The 22675-nt window shown below is 35.3% G+C and overlaps 1 protein-coding gene across 1 annotated transcript; it reads left to right on the plus strand.

Moving 5' to 3' along the window:
* The first annotated feature begins 304 nt into the window (after positions 1 to 304).
* On the plus strand, positions 305 to 22649 carry LOC112565227 (vacuolar protein sorting-associated protein 8 homolog). The gene is given in 44 exon segments (XM_025240577.1): positions 305 to 423; positions 912 to 989; positions 1171 to 1298; positions 2058 to 2142; positions 2558 to 2590; positions 2924 to 2978; positions 3377 to 3501; positions 3638 to 3674; positions 3677 to 3723; positions 4530 to 4597; positions 4917 to 4967; positions 5182 to 5284; positions 5477 to 5533; positions 5660 to 5863; positions 6170 to 6253; positions 6952 to 7038; positions 7328 to 7438; positions 7674 to 7811; positions 8020 to 8112; positions 8943 to 8963; positions 10016 to 10062; positions 10548 to 10770; positions 11107 to 11248; positions 11838 to 11880; positions 12016 to 12134; positions 12289 to 12362; positions 12628 to 12662; positions 13018 to 13084; positions 13281 to 13373; positions 13582 to 13721; positions 14251 to 14335; positions 14478 to 14576; positions 15715 to 15854; positions 16276 to 16432; positions 16593 to 16682; positions 16832 to 16892; positions 17053 to 17150; positions 17532 to 17613; positions 19157 to 19239; positions 19426 to 19506; positions 20220 to 20395; positions 21104 to 21305; positions 21662 to 21730; positions 21822 to 22649. Coding segments are annotated over 44 exon segments (4227 nt in total). The 5' UTR covers positions 305 to 342; the 3' UTR covers positions 21957 to 22649.
* Positions 22650 to 22675: the final 26 nt, after the last annotated feature.

Genomic DNA, 22675 nt, shown 5'->3' on the forward strand with positions numbered 1-22675 from the left:
AACACACAGAACTAAAGTTCACGCGATGCTTTTGTATAGAAAGCAGATTAATAGTCTAAGCACGAACTTGTAATACACGTTCATGGTCTAATGCTACCAAACCGGCAACCGACGAAGACTTGTGTAGGCTCTTTACTGAAGACAGCCGCATTGTTTTATACGTGTAGTTTTAACACCTAGGCATTCATCTGTCCTCATTCTACAATCATCACCGACACAAAACATAGCCTGCAAAGCTCGAAAACACGACTCTCACATAAGCCCCGCATATGATACAAACTCGCGGATAAGCGAAACTACGAACGACAGGGGAGGCCACTCTCGCGATATTTCCGTTTTACCATGGAGGAGGGGGAGGAGGAGTCAGGGCTTCAGACTGCAGATTTAAGTGCCGGCCAATCTCTGACGCTGAATTTGGCTGAAGTAAGAAAATTATATATCGAACAAGCGCTTCTTCATTGATTTATCTAGACAGTTTTTACGCAGACTTTGCTTTTGGGTATTATTTTCATTAGTGTCTGAGAAACAAACCTTTAATCACAAACATGATCAAATCGTTGTCTTCAGTGTTGTTCCTCTTGTCCATAGTCATAGGTTAATCTGTTGGATCTTTTCCAGTTTCAACAAACAACAAAAACATTCTCAGTCATGCAAATTCTATGACAATATACCTAATTCGAAGCACGTATGATATCAGTGATGGTGATAGTTGTATTCGTATTTGCAGCAAACGGAAATGATTTTTTGTATAGCTTGAGTGCTTGAACTAATACTCTGGTATTTCTCAATGTATTCTTTCTGCCTTTTCGCCATATATAGTGGCTAGAAGTAAATAGACGTAAGGCCGAGAACTGAGACTGGCTCTTCCATGTTAGCTCTGGTTAACTTGTGTGTTACTATTTATAATACAGCTGGACATCTTGGATGATGCAGAATTTGAAATTCCAACTGTGGAGAAACCCCCTACTCTTGAGAGCATCCTCAATGAGGTATATTCAAAGTACCATTTTTTTCTACTTTGTATTAAAATTAGTTGACATGCAATAATATAAACTTTTTGTATACTCAAAGAGTCATTTGCTAATGTGTATGATTTTGTTTGAAAAAGACACTTTCAAATTAAATAAGTCAAATTATTTTTATTAGAGCCATTAGCCTTTACTATTCTAGCCAGAAGATGACACTCTGGATGAAGAGGACATGGCTATTGCTGCCCCTTTGCCACTGCTCAAAGCAGACTCAGGTGAATCATCTTCAATCTCCAGTGTTGAGAGCATGGAAACAAGGCGTAAAGAAAAGTGAGTGAAGTATGCACATACTGTTGTATTTCTCTAGATTGTTGTTGATTTTGAGTTCAACATGAATCTTATAAGCAGAAAAAATGGTTCATATCACAGCCTATAACATTATATAGACATTCAATTATAATTCATATTATTTACATTGATTCTTTTAATAAGAATACTTAAACTGATTCTCTTGTAAGTATTGCTTTAACAGCTATTTTGTATTTTATTTTTTGAAATCGACATGACCAATTCTAGTATTATATTACCTAGAATTTGTCTTTTTGTCTTGGTGTAAGGATTTTTTAATGAATATTTTTTTAAGGACTCGGCATTCTCCTTCTCTCTGTTCTGTCTTCTTGCCCATCCATAATGTGTATTTCTGTCTCTGTCTCCTCGTTCCTAATCAGATGTTCTTTCACACGAAGATGATTAGAAATAACACACAAGAGGCTGATATGTGAACATTAAAAAGCTATTTGTACTTCAAAATCATTAAAGCATCTTATGCATTCAAGTGATAGAAGTCACTTTTTTTCTTTTATAGACAAGATGCGACATTTTCAAAGCTGTATCGTATAAACCTTTCCTGTTTTACAGATTTTGCTATGCCACCTCTTCAGCCTGCATGCTAAATTTTTTCAGTGAAACCTGTATTGGTATTTATGTTGGAAATATTTTAGTGAACTGTATTGAAGTATGTTTTCAAATACTTATATACATACGTATAGTAAGTTTCAGTATTCTTAACATTCAAGCTGTATATTTCAGGCTGCGGACTCCAAAGACTATCCATGGGTCTGTTGTGAAACCTAAAAAACTGAAAAGTATTTCTGCTCAGCTTTTATCAGCAGCTGTGAGTAATTTGTAAATATAGCAGTGCTTTTTAAGGTGATAAGCTATGAAATTAAACATATTGAACACTTCCTGTCACATATCACAGAACAATTAAATTGTCTGTTTAGATAAGTAGTGTTTCGAGCATCCACTTTTAAGGCTAAATAATGTAATATAGCACTTTTGACATAAATTTATTTTTCTGGGTTCAAAACTTCTTGAATTTGGTAGAAAAGAAATGAGGACTATAGGACTCTTTGAAATAATTTGGTACATTTCATTAGAATGTAAATGAGGCAGGAGGCATACAAGTATATATGGCACTGTGTCATGTTTTTTACTTTTCCAAAAAGTAAATTAGCAAAATGGTGAATTTAAGCCTATGTAGATTGCTGAATGTTTTCTAGCATTTGCGGTCATTATCATTTTAACAGGACAGAGTGGATGCAGGAATGCCCACAGCCATAGTAAGTTTTTTTTATTTATTATGATCAATATTTGTTTGTGTAGCCATCTGTCTTTAAAGTGACAAGCAGTATTATTTAAATTCTGTCAAAAAACATTAAAGTGTATTGTATTGATTTTTTATAGGTTTGTGTTTGTTTCATTGGTTGGTCTTGTTATTTTTGGTGACTGTTTCTGCTTTACTACTCTAATAATCAGAGTCCAAAAACCTGAGAAACATGTGTGCGTCAGTTTTCATTCTGAGTCCCTAATTAAATCAGTAGTACCATTGTGTAGCTGACGATCAGCTTTAAGAATTTTTATTTAAAGTTTTTATACTTTTGTTTGTGGTTTAGGCTGTTTCTTCTCTAGTTGCCATTGGAACATCACATGGACTGGTGCTTGTTTTCGGTAATTTTAGTTTACCTGCTTTTCTTTCCTCTCCTTTGAATTTAAAATAATTGAATCAAAGATTGCATAGCTGATAAACATACTTCTTTAAATGAAATCTTGTTAAAGTATAAACTTTGTTAACAAATTTTCTGGTTGGCTTTTGCCTGGTGTAAGTGGTACTAATGAGTGATTCATTTTCATGAAATATTTCTTGAAAGATAATACCTAATTTTTAAATATCAGCATTTCTGTGAAATAGTGGGCAAGTAAGCAATTTGTAATTGTTATAGTAACTTATCTAGCTATAAACTCTTCAACTTTTATTTGCTTGATGACTGTCTTCGTCATTTTGAAACAAACTTTGTTTTATCTAGTAGTTAAATTGTGACAGCCTATAATACATGACTGATTTTCAGACACCAGACAAGTCTTGAAGTGGTGTTTAGGTAGCACTGCAGTTGGAGCCCAGTATGGAGCCGTATCAGCTCTGAGCTTCAATCGTGACTGCTCACGGTTGCTATGTGGTTTTGCAAAGGGTCAAGTAAGTAAGAATTTTGCGATTACAGGAATACATTTCTGCATATTTGATCATACTTTACTATCAGCTTTCCTTCCATTTGTAATTTTCTTTGTTATACTGTGTGTGTATGTGTGAATGTTTGTGTGTTTATCTCTAGATCACCATGTGGGATTTGACAAATGGCAAGTTGATCAGAACATCACTGATGCTCATCCACCTGGAACTGCGGTGCTTCATGTCAAAGTAATTAGTATTGTTTGATACAACTTTTTTTTATCATTATGTTATTGTGTTTGAATGTCAGATGTACACCTTGCAGCTGACTTGATACAGTTCTGGCATTCTTTTTATATAAAATTCTGATAGTAGAATTTGCAAAGGTTTTCTGTGTCAGGATGCATATATAGTCCTTATAGATGCTTATGAGTTTGCAGATTTGGATGTGGGTAAAATAAGGCCTTTAAAATTCTTTTTTTTCTTTAGTGAACATATCCTTATAGATGATTAAAAGAAAAAGACTACAAAGACTGGATATGGTAGGACAAAAAAAGACAAAAGTGCAGTGTGGATTTAGCAATGTATCTTTGAACATTGCATTTATGGCTGGAGCTAGTTTAAAAGCACGTGTGAAAAAAAAAGGAAAACATAGGAAGAAGGTGAAACGTACTTCTTCAGCTCTGAGAAGAAAAGTGGCTAATTGTGCCCCAGGTTATATCTTCCTTCTTTAAATAAATCTCAAGTAAAATGAAATACGAGTGACAGATGACCTGTATACAGGTTTGTCTTCATGTTACGAAAACTTCCTCAAATGATCCTTATAACAGGTTTCCAGGTCCTTAAAAGGACTTTAAAAGTTCCTTATTTTCAATGTGACCTATGTAAACCCTGTATGTGAACTGAGCATGTCTTCTATGGAGATAAGGACATGTTGACTTTTGAATATGAACACTGTTTTTGAGAAATGCATGGAATTAAGGGGAAAATTGAGTTAATGTGTTAGAAAAATATGTATGTGTTGCCTTAATTATGTGTTTATCTTTTTTTTCCAGTTCACTGACAGCTTTGTTTTGGCAGCATGCAGTGATAGTGGTGGTTCCGTGTTTGAATTAGAATTCAAGTGCGTACTTTGATTTGTGATACGCTTATTATTCAGTGGTAATTTATAGAGGGAGATAAAAGTCATTTAGTCAAATAGCATTAAAAGTTTGATTTGTTTGAAAAAGAAGTCCTTCTATTATTAAAACTCATTGTTGCAAGCAGATCTAAAGACTGGTAAGTGTAGAGCTAAGATCTGTATATATAAAATGTATAACAAGTAGATATATATCTCCACCAGTCTCTATCTTGGTCGGAATGCTGCATGTTATAAGTTCACATTATTATTATAACATATGATTATTATTATTAAAGATGATGGTACTTCTTATTGGTTGCAGGCGGCTTATTGGAGTACGTTCATGTGAGTCACAGTGTCTTTTCTCAGGAAGGTAACTTATTACAACTTTTTTTTTTTTTTGGTTTGTGGACAAATAAATGCTAGGAAAATGATTTTGTTAGAGACTATTAGTGGGAATCACAAAGGCACATACCAGGCAAAACTGCTTGTGGAAGTAGCAGTGATGCAAGCACAGTCAAAACTGCTTGTGAATATAACTTAAAATTGTTATCACATTGTTCTGAAGTCTATGTTCTGCTGTACAGCCGTGGTGAAGTGTGTACAATAGAGCCATTGCACATGAACTACACAATAAAAGACCACCCAATGCAAGATGTCATGCTGCTGGCCATGGCTTCTCTTTCTAAGGTATTTATTTTTAAAACCAATTGATAGTAATGACTCTTTTGCCTCTTCAATAAATTGAAAATTTATTGGAACTAAAATGGGCATTCTGGAATGTTAGCATTGCATAACTTGGGATGCTCTATTTGCTATCTACGATTTACCAAGACTTCACTTGATAAAATAACTTAGTAGCACATGTTTTTTCTCTTGTAGGTGCTTGTGGTCACTTTACGACCTCAGCTGAAAGTTATGTTTACCCATCCACTGAAGGTGAGTCAGCAGTTACTAGTAACTTCTTTGTGTCTGGCGTATTACTTGTGTTTTAGCACTGAAAGAAACATCATATATGATCTCCAGCACAGTTCTGCCATAAAACACTCATTGTGTCTCATTCAGGGAGATCCAGCTACTCTTCCTCAACTTGCGTGGCAGTTTGTCATCATCCAGGTATCAGAGAAAGATAGAGTGATCGACCCTGTTCTAGCATTTGGTCGTGACCAGACTATTTTTTTCTATCAAGTCATCTGCACAGGCCCCCATGACATTCGAGTGTCAGGTCTTCAGAAGCTTCAGTTGTCTTACAAGATTCTGAGCTTTGTGGTGAGACATTTGAAATATTCTACTTAGTTGCTAATTATCAAAAGTCCAAGTTGCTCTACAGCAGCTTTTACTCAGCATAATGATGTTAATATTCCTTGCATATTTAAACATGAAAATAGAAAGGAGATACATGTGTTAAAAGTGCAATATGTGAGCAGACTTAAATCTCTGGGGTGTTATTCATTTGAAATACTTTGAATTTTAACTACATTAGTAAGTTTTCTTTTTCTTCATATTTTATTTTTAATTTGAATTAAAAACAGGCTGTTTTTTTACTTTTTTGCTTTTATTAAAATCTGCTTTTAGTGGATGAATGCACGGACACTTGTCATTCTGGATAAATCAGAAAAGTTGCATGTTATTGATGTTCGATCTGAGGAAGAACTGGAGGTAAAGATTTTGTTGTTATTTATTTTATATTATCTTTATGAGTTGAAATTTGTGTTAAATAATATAATTTTACATGATAAATGTAAATATTAAAGGAAATTTATTTACTGCACTTCACTACTTATAGAAACCTCATACAGTGCACAAAAAAGAGAAGCAAATAAAGAAAAAGGACATACACAAAATTCATAAAACACATACAGATACAGACAAAACAAATCTGCAAATAAATTGACAGAGACTCATAAACAAACATAAGCACAAGAAAGAAAAACCTGCACATGAAGCATGCTGGGGCAGCTCAATTGAGTTAGCCAATGGAATCAACAGAAAATCCAGAGCATTAGTCATAGCTCACATGACTTCAAGACTCCAAGTAATAATTCATGTTCCAGTTGTGACAGAGTCCAGAGACTGCAGGGCATGTGGCTGCCAGTTTCTGCCATCACAATGATGAGGCATTTAAGCAGTTTTGAGTTATGAAAAGGCAGTTACATCCAGGATGTTATATCTTCAAACAACAGAAAGATGTATGATAGGAATTTGGAATGATTTGAGAAAACATAAGCTGGCAGAGATGTAGAGATGCTGTAAGGAGGGACATGAAAATCCAGAACTTTGCATAAGAACATTCAGATAAATGTTGAATGCCTTTCATCAGATGCTTATAGAATAAATTAAAACGTTTCTGACTGCAGGTGATAGATGTGTCAGATGTACAGCTAGTGTACAGCAGCAGCTGCTTTAAGTCATTGGCGACAGGAGGAAATGTCAGTCAGGCACTGGTAAGAACTATGAGGGATGTGAGATGCTCAGAGAGAGATAGAAGGCTGATTTTATGTTTGTGTGTTTGTGTATTGTGTGTGTGATAAAAATTCTTAGAAGTATAAACTCTTCTAACTGAATTTGAGAAAATAGCTAATACACCAGCTCATTCAGCTTGAGATGACAAATGCTCACTGCTTTAAATATCAGTGTATAATATGCTAATTAATAAATTATTTTTAGCCATTGTTGACCTGGCTTCCTTTGCATGAGTTTTATGTTTTTCTGTTTTTATTTATATGTTGATAGGCCTTTGCAGGAGAACAGGCCTGCTATCAATCTGTTGCCAGTTATGGTGGTCAGCTTTTTTTGTTGGGCACCAAAGCTGTCTACATTTACACCCTTCGCACTTGGAAAGAAGTCAGTCTCTTTTCGGTTAAAATTTGTCAGGAATTTATTATTTTTCTTAAACATTTAGGTAAACTTGTGTAGCTGACAAGGAGCAAATATAGTTTGCTTGTATAGTCATGTGCAATCACAAGGTAAAGACATTTAGTTTTACCACTCATCCATCCCACACCCGGAAAAATTAGTCAAGGAATCTACTAAAGTTTTTTCCATAGACATGAGACAGCCTTTGATTATTACTTTGCAGCGCATTGACGTCCTTGTCAAAGCTGGACAGTACCATGATGCTCTTGCCTTAGCTTTGTCTTTCTATGAAGGCAAAGCTAAGGCTGTAGTGGGACTTCCATCGTCACATAGTCAAAGGGCTCAGATAGTTTCTCATCAGGTGAGCTTTGTCAGGATTTTCCTGCAGATGTTTTAATTTAGTTTGAGATTTTACATGTCACAAATCCCCCTACATATGATATAACATATTGTGATAACATGCTTATAACTTGCCTTTGATGTAGGTGTTTGATTTTAAGTAAATACAAATAGGTTTTTCATTACCAATCACCTAGCAAGTACTGAATACAAATGTCTTTAAATTTCAGATTATTGACATTTTGTTTGAATTTGTGGACTTGTCTATGACAAAACTGTGCCCAGACAAAGGACGGATTGAAGAACTAGAAGACTATTATCAGGTAGTTCATGTTTTTTACCCCATCATTTGTGGAATATCCAGTATTTTATATATTTTATTCACAAGGTGCATAGGAAGATCACATGTCTACACTGTCACAGATTCTTTCTTTCTTGCTTCATGCTGTTAGTAGTAAGAAAAATACACACACATTCTATATAAACTGCGTAAGAACACAGATTGAGACAAGCATGCTGCGTGAGTAAAGATAATATGATGACAAGACGTAAAACATGTACAGATGATGAACATTAAATCATGGATATAACAGTATTCGCTTCTTTGATCATCATTAAGTTTTTGCTTGAAATAAGTGTTGAAAGCAGAATGGGACATTACTTTATAACTTTAGGTAACCTCAGAAGATAAATGAACAATACCACACATATAACACTGGAATATAATGAGATTAAAAAAAAGGTCATTTCCTCTCGCCCATACCTTGCTATAAAAGCACTAAGAGTAGAAGTCATGTAGGAGGAGAGTAAGCATGAAAAATATACTTTGTGTAAGCATGGACAAAATGACTTACTATGAGGCTAAGAAAAGATCAGGTATACAGATAGGAATTTAAGAACCAGGCTGAGAAAACATATATAAAGAAAGAGCTGAAATGAATTTATGAAACTGATTTATGTTGATCCTTTAAGATCAGTGATTACTCATAGTGATATAAGTATTCCAAAAGGAGCCAAGCTTCACATTGTTGACAGACTTTATCTGAAATGGAGATTGAGTAATATAGCTAACATTGCAGCTGCTAACGATTAGTGTCACTGCTTCATATGCTAGAAATTAACTCATTATTGAATTGCATTCTGCTGTGGGCAGTCATCAGTAAGCACCTCCAAGGTATATGCTACTATTTATAGTTTTTAGAAGTGTGCATTATTGATAAACACCCTTGTTCAGTGCAGTACATCCTTTCTATGTTGTGTGCAAATTGGTTTTCAGACTTTTAATCTAAATAATTTTTTTTCAGAAAGATAGAGCAAGAATTACATGAAAACTCGAAAGCTAACATTATGCATTTTAAGCATATTTTAAAGTTTACGTATGTGTAGTTGATAGTAGATTTTAGAAAAGAGTTTTAAAAAAAAAATTCAGTGAAATAATGGATTAGGGTTTTAACATTAGAATATATGCATCTTTTTGAATTTGAAAACTTTCATTTAATTTTCTCTTTGCATTGCTTATTTTTAAATGTGGCTTATCTTGCACTTCTGTGTATAGTATTGCACCAGTTCTTTGCAGTTATGTTTTGTACTGTTTTGGAAACATCTGTGGAACCTGTGTCATTCCTCCTCTTTCCTTTCTGCTTCCTTCTTGTTGTATCACCCTACATTTAGTTATATTCTGATTAAATATGTTCACAAGTTTCACCTATATTTGCTTGTAAACTTAGCTCTGACCTGAATGTCTTATCACGAATGAAATTGAAATAAAAAGAGAAGGTAGGGCTTTGTGTGTCTGTTATAAGGAGTGAAACAAGTAAGAAGTATTGAAGGGAATCATTAAGTGCATTTTCATTATTCTCATTTAAAAAAAAATGAATTACTTCAAGATTTCATGGGTAGTTTTGTCTATGAAGTTTTGTGCTGAGAGAAATGTTTTCTTCTTCTTAAGAAAATTTTAACAATTGATAATATTAGAGTGACACGTTATAATTGCCAAGCTAAGTAGTTTTTTTAAAAAGATTTTAAAGAGATAAAAACTGACTTTATTTTAGTCTGATAATTTAAATAATTATGTCTTTAGTCTTTTTTCCTCGTGGTGAATAAGGTGAATATTTATGGACTAATTGATTTATTACATGTATTAATATTCTGCCCATAGCTAATGTTATGAAGCAAAAGTTCAATAGTCAAGTGCAGTTGTAAATAAGATATTAATGTTATGTGCAGGAAATTGTTCCTGTCTGTGTTGATTACTGTCTACATTTGAAGAAAATGTAAGTTTAATAGAGTTTTCTTTTTTTTGCATTCATGTCTGTGTGTGTGTGTGAGTGAGAGAGAGAGAGAGAAAGTGGATGCTGGGGGAAGAGAGGGAGACAGAGAGAAGTTTATGAATGAGTGCATATTAAAGATTCACAATCTTTTAAATGGAATGCAGTGATACAGAAACTTAAGGTTTTTATTTTTGAAGGGGGGAGGAGAGAAGAACTGGAGATTGTTAAAAACAAGACATAGAATAAGGGGAAAAATATTTGCCTAAAACTGTGTTATTCTTACATAAAGAAAAATTTCAGTTACTAAAAATATATTGAACTGCTAGCCTTTTCTTTGACTGTAATTAAATGTTATTGTCATGTATATTATCTACACTGCACTGTTCCCCCTTCCTTTTTAAGAGAGTGTTACAGAGTATTAGTTTTTAAACAGGCTAGAAGTCTCCTGAAAAGTTATAAAATATTTTGCAATTTTTTTTTTTCGTTAGGGATATTCTGTTTGGACGAATCTATGACCGATTCGCAGCCGATGTGATTGCCAAGGGCACATTCCTGGAATGCCTTGAGCCATATATTCAGTCAGACAGACTAACTGCCATTCCACCTGGAGTGATGAAAGATTTTGTGGACCATTATGAGATGCGAGGCATGCTGGACAGTGTGGAATCATGCATAGTGCATCTGGACATTGGCAGCTTAGACATACATCAGGTTAGTGTATGTCTGTATGAGAAGACAGAGTATACCCCATTTTCTAGATCAACTTCTTACTGAGAAGATAAAATATCATTACCAGCAGTTCCTTAAGATATCCTCAGTATTATTGCTGATTTAAATGGTGTGATTGTGTGCACATAAATATTATTGATGCAGATTTAAAGAACAGGTTTAAGAAAGTGCAGTGTCTTCTCATACATTAACACAGGGGAAATGTCTAAAAGCAAGTGTAGCGGGCCGATTTTTTTTTTACAGTTCCAGATGTCTGAAGGAAATTTTCTTATATACAGAAAAGCACTGTTATCTGAAACAAATAGTTGTATTTTTCAGGTTGTAAACTTATGCTGGAGCCATTGTTTGTATGATGCTATCATCTACGTGTATACTAGAGGAATGCATGACTACATAACACCATTGGAACAGCTCCTGACTAGGCTGGGAGATGCCCTAAGCACTGGAAAGCAGCTTACAGGTCAGACAGTCATTTAGTCTTTTGTATTTTTACTGTACAATTGAAAAAAAAAAATACAGCAGTGAGAAAGACACATGATTGAGAAACATAGATAATCCTGTGTTGTGAATGTGTGCATCGGTGATTTGACGAGAAGTCATTTTTGAAAGTGTATGGATAGATAAATCATTAGGGCTTTACTTTGCTAGGAACAAAGGACACCCCAGAGTGTTGAAAAGTAGCATTGTCAGCACAAGGAAATGCTGAGAATGCAGTCTCTTGATGCAGTTTGATGTTGAGCAGTAATATGATATAAATGTTTGACTTTTTAAACATCAGCACAGGTATGCATACACATGTTGCATTTTATTATGACTATTTTAGACGATTGAGGAGTATCTTGATGATTAATTTCAAATTATAATTTAGAACATTTTGAAAAACTTATGAAAAAGAATGGCTTAGAATGGAGATTAATTAAAAGCAGTAGATAACATTACTGGCTGGTCTTGAAGCTTTTTTTAACCCATCCTCTCAGAATGACATAATGTTGGGAAAAGACCACTGGCACAATTCTAGACACTGTATTCTGCTTTTCTCATATTTGCAGATAACCAAATTCGACTGGGCAACAAGCTGTTAGTGTATATCAGGTAAACATTTCACACATTGTCTACAAGCTTGTGAAAATAACATTCTTTAGTGCAAGAAGATGCCCCCTCCCCCCCGTAATTTGATTCATGTCTAAACTTTTCCATTAATTTGTGTTGCTAATGTGTGTATGGCAGCTGTTGTCTTGCTGGTCGTTCCTATCCTATGGGTGACATACCAACAGATCAGGTGGCAGTTGTCAAGGAACGGGTATTCTCTTTCATTACCTGTCTTCATACATCAAAACCCAGGGACAGTAAGTTCTCTCACATATAGCCTTATATAAATGAAAAAAAAACCGTTTAATATGTATGGAGTGCTACAGATAAGTCATAGAAGTATTCAAAACTGTCTTCATATGTTATTCATATCAGAGATCAAGTTGCTTTGGGTTGCTTTCATCATTTTAGGTGAGCCTGCTTACCCTTACCTGAGGACACTTCTTCAGTTTGATACCAGAGAGTTTCTGAATGTTTTGGCTCTGGTATGTTTTTTCTTTGTTAGAAACTTTGAGTAGCAATCTGTGCACTATATTTATCATGTTCCCTTTGAGTATTCTAAAACCCACTTAATTTCAGGTACAACAGGTAGCAAAATGTGTGCTACAGATGATCACAGCAACAACATTTTAAAAATTAGTAAACCATGAAATCTGGTTAACAGTATCATTAAAAGTTTGGAATCTAAGTTAATGTCATTGTGATGCAAGTAGTGTAGTGTCATGCCAACATCATATTGTAATGTTGCAGGCCTTTGAAGAAGCAGAATTTAACAAGGAGGAAGGGTGAGTTCTGACATTAAGATCGTGAAGCAGTCTTCTACTTCATGCCTGTGCTATTGCATTATGCTTCTCTGTCTTGATGATTTTAAGGAAACTGTGCTTAAAAGCTTCTTAAGTATTTTTTTATTTGTTTGGCTAATACTTTTCTTTTTCAGCTTAATCAAACAGATTGAGCATTTTATCTTATTACTACAAACCAGTTAATCCTTTTGAAAGATGACATGATTCATGGTTACTTACACCTATAACAGTCAAAGGAGAGCATTAAGTGTTAAAAATTAGCCCCCTTCCCCAGAAAAAAAGAGGGTCAACTTTTTAGAGATGTCATACTCATAGATCCTATTTTGGAATGTTTCAGAATTCAGAAGAGACAGAGAGTGGTGGATATTTTGTTGCAGATCATGGTTGAAAGTATAGGCTTCTCTGTAAGTATTTAAATACGTTTTTGGGGGAAATAGGTGGTGGAAGCAGAATGTAACAGCTTCACACCCTTTCTGCTTCATTGTTTCATTTCAAGAACTCTTATTTTCTTTACTTATAATGTGTGAAAAAATCTATATGTATTTTTTAAAGCATACAGTTGATCATTTTTTGGTGTGCTTTTTTTTATTTTCTGATCAGCCAACACAAGTTGGAATTCTCTTTACATTCTTGGCACGTCAGATGGCACGACATGAAAATACCATCTTTGTCAACAGGATTCTTTTTGAACAGGTGGGAAACATGTATTCTTGAGAGCATATTTCTTCTATGATGCTTGCAGGTAAGTAGTTTCAGCCAGAATAATGACATCTCACTTTTGTGTCCTCTAAACTTAAAGCTATTATAGCAAAGAGGGAGTTTTAATAGCCATAGCATTTCTCATCTCATTGTTTGCTTTAAGTCACTAAACTATGTTTGTGGTCTGCTTATTGGTTTTTAGGTACTGGAATTTCTTGCCAATCCTGCAGATGAGTCGCGCCACGAAGAAAGACAGCAAGCACTGATGGAACTCATTCATGCTGGTGGCCTTGCACAGTTTGATGAGATGCGTCTGTTAAGGCTGGCAGAAAATGCAAAATTGTTAGTTGCATTTGTTTTGTTTTTTTAATTCATTCCCCATATGTCCTGTCTGCTCTTTTCCCACTCCTTTTTAACAGTAAACAATAAACTTTATGCTTGTGTGAAAATAATAGGGAAAAAATATTGTTTTATGTAATAAAATAGCATGACGTCCTAAAATTAGCCTGATAATATCATGATATGCAGAGTGTTTTTCCAGGGTAGAAAGACATGCTCATGTTTGCTAGCTGACTGATTTTTCGCTGTTTGCCTTGTGCCTTTTCAGTCTTAATAACAGCATTTTGAGAAGAGCAGTTTGAATGTTTTATTCAGTGTTAACCCATGTATGGTCTTTTGATATCCTCAGTGTGAACTACTTGTGTTGCCAGAATACTGCTTTCATTGTGCTTTGCTATTTGCTGTTTATGTCATCAAAATAATTTGTTACTTTGTTTCATAACTACCCTTGAATTGTGAAATCAAAATAGGACACAGTAACTATTTGTAACGTAAACCTCTGCTATATGCTGCCATTTTTCTTGTCTTTCAGTTACAGAGTATGTGAGTTTCTGTACGAGAAGAGACGAGAGTACCACAACATACTGCTCTGCTACATCAAAGACCCTTCTCGAAGGGTGAGTTTTCTTTCTTTAATCTTCTCTGTGCTTTAATAGGGCTGGAAACAGGAATTCACTGGTGTTCTTGGAACTTGTTAAATATATTTGTGTAAACACACACATTTGTTGTTCAGCTTGTTAATCTTGTTTCTGTCTACAGTATCATGTGTTCACCTTCATCAACAACATAGTTCAGAGTCAGCTGTATACAGAAGCTGAGAAGAAACAACTGCAGGAAGAGGCACTTAGGAACTTGGAGGTAACTTTTCAAGTGTTATAATTCTGATTATTCAAAATACATAACTCTGAAGCATATTTAAATTTGTTCAGCTTATAATACTTTCATTTCTCCCTGCATCCAATGGATCTGTTTAATCTTCCCTTTAGTTTTCTATCAATGTATCAGGGTGAAAAAAATTTCTGCATAGGAATATGATAGCATTTACTATGAAATCCTTTTGTCTCTAAAACCAGTTTTTGTGTGCTAATGCACAGCTTACTGCTATTGTATTACTGGTCACATTTAGCTGGTGATTTTTTGCATTAATTTTTTTTTTTTTAAAGTCATCATACAGAAGTAGCGTTACATGAATCATAGTAATTATGTGCAAGACTAGGTTTAAGAAAAAAGAACAATAATAAAAAAGGTAATTTATCCATGTAGCAGATTAACTTGTTTAATATAAAAGACAGTGTGCTTTACAAACGAAAGGAAAATGCACAAAGAAAGACACAAAATTTGTATAATATACATACAGACATAGTCTAACACATCAGCAAACAGAGGCACATTAATATTAACACAAGACAGAAAAACATGCACACAAAGCATGCTGGGGCAGCTCAGTGTTTAAAAAAAAAAAAAGGACAGTGTGAGTTTAAGGTAGCGCATGGAACCAGCAGAAAATACGCTGCTATCATAGTCCATACTGAAGACTTCCAAGTGGTAATACATATTCTAGTGGCAACTGAGATTCAAGGCTGCAGAGCAAGTGGCTGCTAATTTCAGCCCTTGTGACAGTGAGTGGCATAGCAGTTGCATCATCAGTTGAAAAATACAGAAAAGAGATCTGAGAGTTAAGTCTATGCCGCTGACATATAGATCCAAAAGCAAAACAGCAGCAAGATGGTGCAGATGAGGCAAGAGACTGTAGGTCAACAAAGTGGTCCATAAAAAGAAACAACGTGGTGTAAGAATAGAACAATAATCTTGAAGATAATGGAATAACAGAAACACAAATCATCAGTAGACACAAAGAGTGATGTATATCTACAAGCAAAGATGAAAAGAGATGAAAGCATTTACCCACTAACTAGTTAGGTGAAGAGACATCACTCTTATCAAAAAGAGCACGATTATTTCCTTCCTGAACCTTTCATGTTCCTGCTTTATCCAGGATCTGGTGTCAATAGATTGTAAGCAGGCAGCTAGTATGGTAATGACCAGCTTGACTGGCAGTCTTAGGATGGTGACTGGACGACTGTTGAGTAAGCCCAGTGTACTGTTCGAGTTTCTACAAGGTGTCATGGCCCACAGGTATGTGCTAGTTTGCATGTCAGTGGGAAGATTATGTGTTGTTGTCTGTGAAACAGGACATTAATAAGACTTCAAAATGAATCAAAGCATGGGTATTATCAAAAATGATTATTGGGAAGTTGTGAAGGTGGGAAGGAAAATAATGGTGCAGCAAGATTGTGTTGTAATAGCAAAGTACTAGCTCCGATCATACACAGCATTTCTGAACTTTATTAGATTTGGCTCATGTAAGGACTGTTATCCACCAAGCTAGGAAAGAGCTCAGTGAGAGAGACAGAGAACAATTATTAGTGTAATCTATTATTGTTACAGAGCAAACTGTTAGAATTGTGTATGGAGCAGTGGGATGTAGCGCTGTAGAGCATGTGAGGGGATAAAGAAGAGAGAAGACAGAATGTTCAAACAGTTTGATGATTATCAGGGAGTCAAATGGGAGTGCGACCAATCCAGAGAAGCAGCTTGCCCTTGATCCAGACATTGTTGAGTCTTATGTAGACCTGATGTGTCGTTTCCGACCACAAGATGTTTGCAACTTTATCAAGATGAATGAGGGATATCGACTAGAAGAAACATTGGAGGTTGGTTTAAAATCACTGGAAGTAAATCCAGTGTTAAGTACTATAAATCAAAATTAAAAAATTTTTTTTTTTAAATTGTAAGAAATTCTATTTAAAAACTTGAGATGGCAGAGATTGCATCCATCTCTCACATTGTGTTGCTTGTGTGAGTGTCTAATAGATATGCCGAAAGCACAAGGTGTCAGAGGCAACAGCATATCTGTTGGAGAAAGCTGGTGACGTACAAGGAGCTTTTGGCATCCTACTCCAGGTTAGTTTCACTTTTGGTGGAGCAATTAATAATAATAAAACCTTGTTTATTTAGGCTATAAAGGCATGTATTATATATTTCTAACCTTACTAAAACTAATGTTATTTGCTGATTTTGCTTTAGTTCTAGTATTTTTTTACTTCTGTCAGAACTTGCAGACTAATCTCAAACAAGTGGTGCAGGTCATCCAGGGTTCAGACAAGGCTACAGGTATTTGAATATTTATTTTTAAGACATTGTTACATTATCAAATATCAAATAATATTTTGAAAAGGGGATTGCAAATAAAAGATCAGTTCCTGTTAAATGTAAGGGAATGCATGGATTTGGGTGAATGTGTTTGCAATGTTCTATTTATTTTTGTTATCAGATGTGGATGTCCTGTTTTCCAAAGTGGAGACAGAGCTGTATGTTGTGGTTCAACTGTGTCAGCGAAATTCTGGCAAAATGGACCGAGCAGCCAGAGAGGTTCGTCTGCGGAAGAGTGGACACGATTATTTAAATGAGTTCTTTTAAGATGGGCTTCTGATTTAATATTGACCAGATTCAGTGTGTGTACACTTAGCTCCAAAGATGATAAAACTTTTTCTCCAGCAAGCAAAGGACAGTATTTAATAATTTATGATGGTGCAGATATGCATTGAACTATTGCCCTGGAAGTGGGAGCAGGGGCGAGGTGTACTGTCAGCGATTTTTACACATACAGTGTATTGAGATCCCTATGGCTCAAGTACGTGAAGGGAAGCTTGACTTGCTGTTAGCAGTTAGCAGTTCTAAAAAACAAAAATATCTATTCTGTGATATAGGTATATGAAAAGACACCTCATTTGTATGTTGTCTGTTGGCCAGGCCTTGTGGTTCCCTTTGCTTGAAGCCATTATGGCTCCACAAAGGAAGCTCAAAGAGACAGCTGACAAGAAGTATCTTGACCGTAAGGAAACATTTCTTCTTTTGTTTTAGCCATGGCAATAGATAGTAAAATTTAGCAGTGAAAGTCAAGGAGAGTGCAAAAACTTGCAGTTAATCATTATCCACCATAATATTTGTTCACAGATTCTTATATAACATGCTTTTTATTTTTCTTATTGTAGATGAAATTCTTGTAATAAATAAGTTTATGTGGCCTCACTCAGATCTTTTGTAGTCACTGACTCAGTCATTGCGAGCTCAAATGGAATTTAAACACCTAACACATTGTTAAACGTGGCCAACAAAGAATGTACCTTCTGCATAATCTTAATAGTTTTTCAGTTAGTCAAGCAATCTGGAGCTGTTTCTACCAGTCATTTATTGAGAGTCTTTTATCATTTTCATTTGTATGGTGGTTTCGCAATCTCTCTGTCCATGATAGGAATAGTCTGAACAGTATTGTCTACATGTGTTCTAAGATAATTGGTATCAAACAGAGGGATTTAGCTTCTTTCTGTGATCAGCAAATAGTAAGGAAAGCTTCACGCGTTTTGTCAATACCTGAACATGTACTAACAAGAGAATTTGTATTATTAAGCTCAGATAAATGTTATTCCCATGCCAATATGCAAAAGTAATAAACACCTGAAATCGTTTGTGCCATCTGCGGTGCAGCTGCTCAACCTCAGATGAAGTGTCAGTGGTGTGTGTGTAATGTTGTAGGTGCGCACATGATTATTCTTGATGTAAGAACTCTGTACTGGATAAGGATACAACGAATAATGTTGTTTGCGACTGTATCACAACGTTACTTGTAGACCACACTGATGCAGAAAATGCCAGTGCTGTATAGCTGCAGCTTGATCCTTGTTTCAGCTTTTTAACAACAATTGTAGTAGGTTTTGATAGCTGATGTTTTTGTTGGGACTAAGTTCACATGGCACATTTGAGCAAAGTTAATCCACTGGCGTTTGTAGCCAGTATCTTTAGGAAATGAGTACAAACTAACTCCATCTGACTGTATAAGCGAACACTGCAACTGCAGTCTGTTTTCTTTTACCGAGGATTTCTTTACTTTCCTCTTCAAAGTCAGCTCATGCAGAAACACTAAACTGACAACACTATTTTTAGAGACACCACCCTTTTGTAACTTCCTGCTTTCTTGACATAACCTGGTGTGATTAAGAGAAAAAAAATTAATAGGATATTTCTGGTGTCTCTTTGTAATAAACTACCACTGGAATAATTTTATAATACTTTATGCTCAGTTTCCAGTGATTTTTGCTGAGCACTCCGCTTAACCTTTAAGCTTTTTTGCCAAGATTTACATTCCACCAGTGGTTTTGAATGAATGGATATGCACAGCTTTTTTCATTTAATTTGTGTACATCTGCTCATCTGTGTGAGTGTAGTAGGTGTGCATGCATTCATGTTTCTTTCCTCACGTGCATGCATTAGTAATAGTGAAAGAGAGGGAGAGCATCTACTGAGTGGGAGAGTTGTTTCCAGAGTGTTTTTAGCATACATGAAAACACAAGCTTTGCAGTCAATATGTGATGTTTCAGATCTGAAGGAAATGACCCATCATGTCTTGAACAGCATGATGGGCTACATAGCTCCTCCAGCTCTCCTGCAAAAAATTATACAGGTAGGTAAAGATGTTGTGAATGAATGAGATTTGAAACCACAGTATTGCCGAGGGGAAGTGTTCATAGCCAGAATAAAAATAGGACACCATTAATTGATCCAGTTAGATTACTGGATATGATAATAGGTGAAAATGTTCTTTTGTGAAATACCTTCTTCCTTTTTACATTTTGTTATACTTTCTAAGGATCCTGCCTACAACACAGGCAAGTTTGGAGAAATCAAGGAACTCATAATTGGCATGCTGGAGAACTACAATTATGAGGAGGTGACTTGCATTTGTTTATATTGTGCCATTTACTTTGGAAACAAGATATATAGGAATAGCTGTGGAAATATTGTTTCTGCTTTCTTTTAGGAGCAAACCAGCTGCAAATAAGAATACAGCCAGTGTTAGGTCCATCTGCTTCTGAGAAACTTGTAACAGTAGTAAGGTTACACCTCAAATGGAAAAGAGTGGAAGATAAAACCAGATTTAAGTTTATACGCTCTGTTAACACATACCCTTTTTTAAAAAAACACAAAATCAGTGCTGTATGATTAGGATATTTTGACATCATCTGGCTTAGAGCAGTCATTTAATGAGTTAATTTATGAAAGATATTTTTTAAGACTCTAATCTCTGTATGAGGAGGAGTACTCCATGACAATTAGCAATATGATATGCATAATGATGAGTAAGAATCTTGCTTGTGTATTATAATTCAAACTGAAATTTTATAAGCTGTGACATCTTTCAGTCTTGTGTAGAGTGTTTTGGGGTCACAGACATTCATTAGCAGAACCTCTGGATAATTTTAAACAACTAGAGAGTCAGCACAGTACTGAAAGAGAGTTATACAGATCTTATCCTTGAATTCATCACCAAATATAATTGAAAGAGTTGGTTATCTGCTAGTAGTTTGAAAAAGACAGATTTGAAGATTTTTTTAACAGCTTCAGTCATGCTAAAAACTGACTTTTCAAGTGTTTAAATTTCAGACACTTATGGAGACATGCAAGAGCCTTCTGTACCATGATCTGTATGTGCACCTGCACAGTCTGACATCTGCTGCAAATCGTGGGTTTGTGCCACGATCAGAAGCATGCAATCTTTGCAACTCTGACTTCACTGGCTATGTGCAACCAAGTGAAAGTGATCCTGTGATTGTGTTTAGGTAAATTTATTGCTGCCATGAAAAAAAGATGATTTGTAGTGGCATCCACCATGGGACAATAATTTTTTTCCCCCAATCCCTGCTTGAATAGCTTGACAGTTATGATGAGACATATTTTGTAAAGTTTTGAAGACATAATATGTGGTGATCATAAAAATACAGTTCATGACTTTGGGGAGTGTTTGAAACACATTTTAATGAAGTAAAATTTAAGTAGCTGCTTGAAAACTATTAAAGAGGCTGGCTGGTGGAGGTGCAAGGGGAGAGTATTCTGAGCAGAGGGACCAGCCTATAGCGAAGCTGGCTGACCAGCAGAGTGAAGTGTTGTGTGGGGAATGTAAGAAAATATAACAGCTGCTGAGCAAAGTAGGATGCAAAGAGGGTGAGACAAGAAGAAAGGTAATCAGGAGCACAGAATTTGTACAGAATTAAACCCACATCACATGGACTGTGCTTGAAACATCAGGAGTAAACATTAAAAAACATCAAGTACATAACTGGCAAATTGTGATTAACAGAAATTATGTGAAAAAGTAAAGGTGCTTGAAATGCTAAGTTCTTGGAAAATGGCAGTCAAACAAAATTGGTGTGTTTAATCATTGTCTCAATAACCCAACAGACAAGGTTCATTTGTTTCATGTGTAGTAATTGTATGCATATTAATTTGAAATAGAACACAAGTTATTTAATTAAACGTACTATTTCCAGATGTGGCCATTGCTATCATGAACCTTGCCTGCGAGCTGTGGGATCCATCCATGTGTTAGAAGGCGAGGAAACATTTGTTTGCTACTTGTGCAGCAGTGCCAAACGCTCAGGGCGTCTTACCAGCACTCGATTTCACAGGTCCCTACCAGATCCTGCCCAACAGCTCAGACAGTCATATAGAAGCAAAACAGGTGCCAAAGAGGTTGGTTTATTTGCTTCTTATGTAAAGAGTAAAAGTGAATGTGACCTTCCTTAATCTAGAACACATATTTGCATTAATATATATATATTTGCCAAATGAATTACCACCCCTTGTCCATGGGCAGGGAGGGGGTCCTTTCCTATGGCTTCACTTTACCTAGGTGTATTTGCCCTCTACCACTATTTTTTTAAAAAAACCTCAGTAGCCTTTTCATTGGGCTTAAGGACTATGTTACAGGCACACTTTGCTGTCATCACGCTCTTTAGCTGGCAACCTATGGCTTGAATGCCGTTTTTAAAAAAATCTTATACTACTGTCTCTCCTGCTTTGAAGTGCAAAGTTTCATATATTTCCAGATGTCACTGGATCCACAACATGTCCTGGCTTTTGAGAATATACGTCGCTCCATGAAAACTCCTTCACGAGTAAGCACATCATTAGTCTTTATTGTTTATGCTACACTTAATTTGAGAAAAAAATTTTATAAGAAAATATGCTTTCTTGAAAAACTTGCAGATGGCCATCTTGACAGAACTAGCCAAACCAGAACGATCATCTTCTCATCAGAAGCCCCTCAGCATCTTCCAGAAAGAAAATTTCAGTCTACGATTGGCCCCACCTCCTCCAATGGGTTTCAGTGATGTAATATAAGTGTGCTGTGTGCTTGTGTGATGGTTGATCAATGCTTGAACTTGCAGTAGAGATTATGTGAAAATAAATGTTAAGAAAAGGGTCAGAAGATGACGTATGAGTGAATATACAGTTTAAGCAGTTATTGACAAAGCAAAGAGAAGTACATGCATGATTAATACATTATCTTGACAAGTGTAATTTCAGTTTGGATATGAGTGCTTGGCATGCAAGAGATAGTTTTTACTGTTACTGTATTTGCAAGTGTTAATCTCCTAGTTCTTATCTAATAAAAAGAGTCTCTGTGTTGGGAATGACTGAGAATGTGAAGTTTCAAATTATTATTTAAAAGTTCTTGAACATGTTCTCAGATAGAAATGCATGGGCATGCCATTAACTTTTTTTGATAGTCCTTCTATTTTTGTGTGATAAAATACATGTCATGTAAATTGAAATATATGATCACTGGTTTGCTTGAAAGAGTGACTGACAACATGGGGAAAGTATTCCAAATACGATTTCTGCAATATATATAAATGTGGTAATTTTCGAGTATAATAAGACACTTTTGAAATGAAATTGTGAAAGCATGTTGTTTATTAATTTTTTTCATTCTAAAATTAACAGTCAACCATGTCTGAAGTCTTAAACATTGAATATAAGGTTGTCACAACATTCAAGCAGATAGAGAATTAAAAACCATGAGAAGTGTCATTATTTGTTATTCTCTTCTTAGGTTT

This window comes from Pomacea canaliculata, linkage group LG1 (genome assembly GCF_003073045.1).
Source record: "Pomacea canaliculata isolate SZHN2017 linkage group LG1, ASM307304v1, whole genome shotgun sequence".
NCBI classification, from domain to species: Eukaryota; Metazoa; Mollusca; class Gastropoda; order Architaenioglossa; family Ampullariidae; genus Pomacea; species Pomacea canaliculata.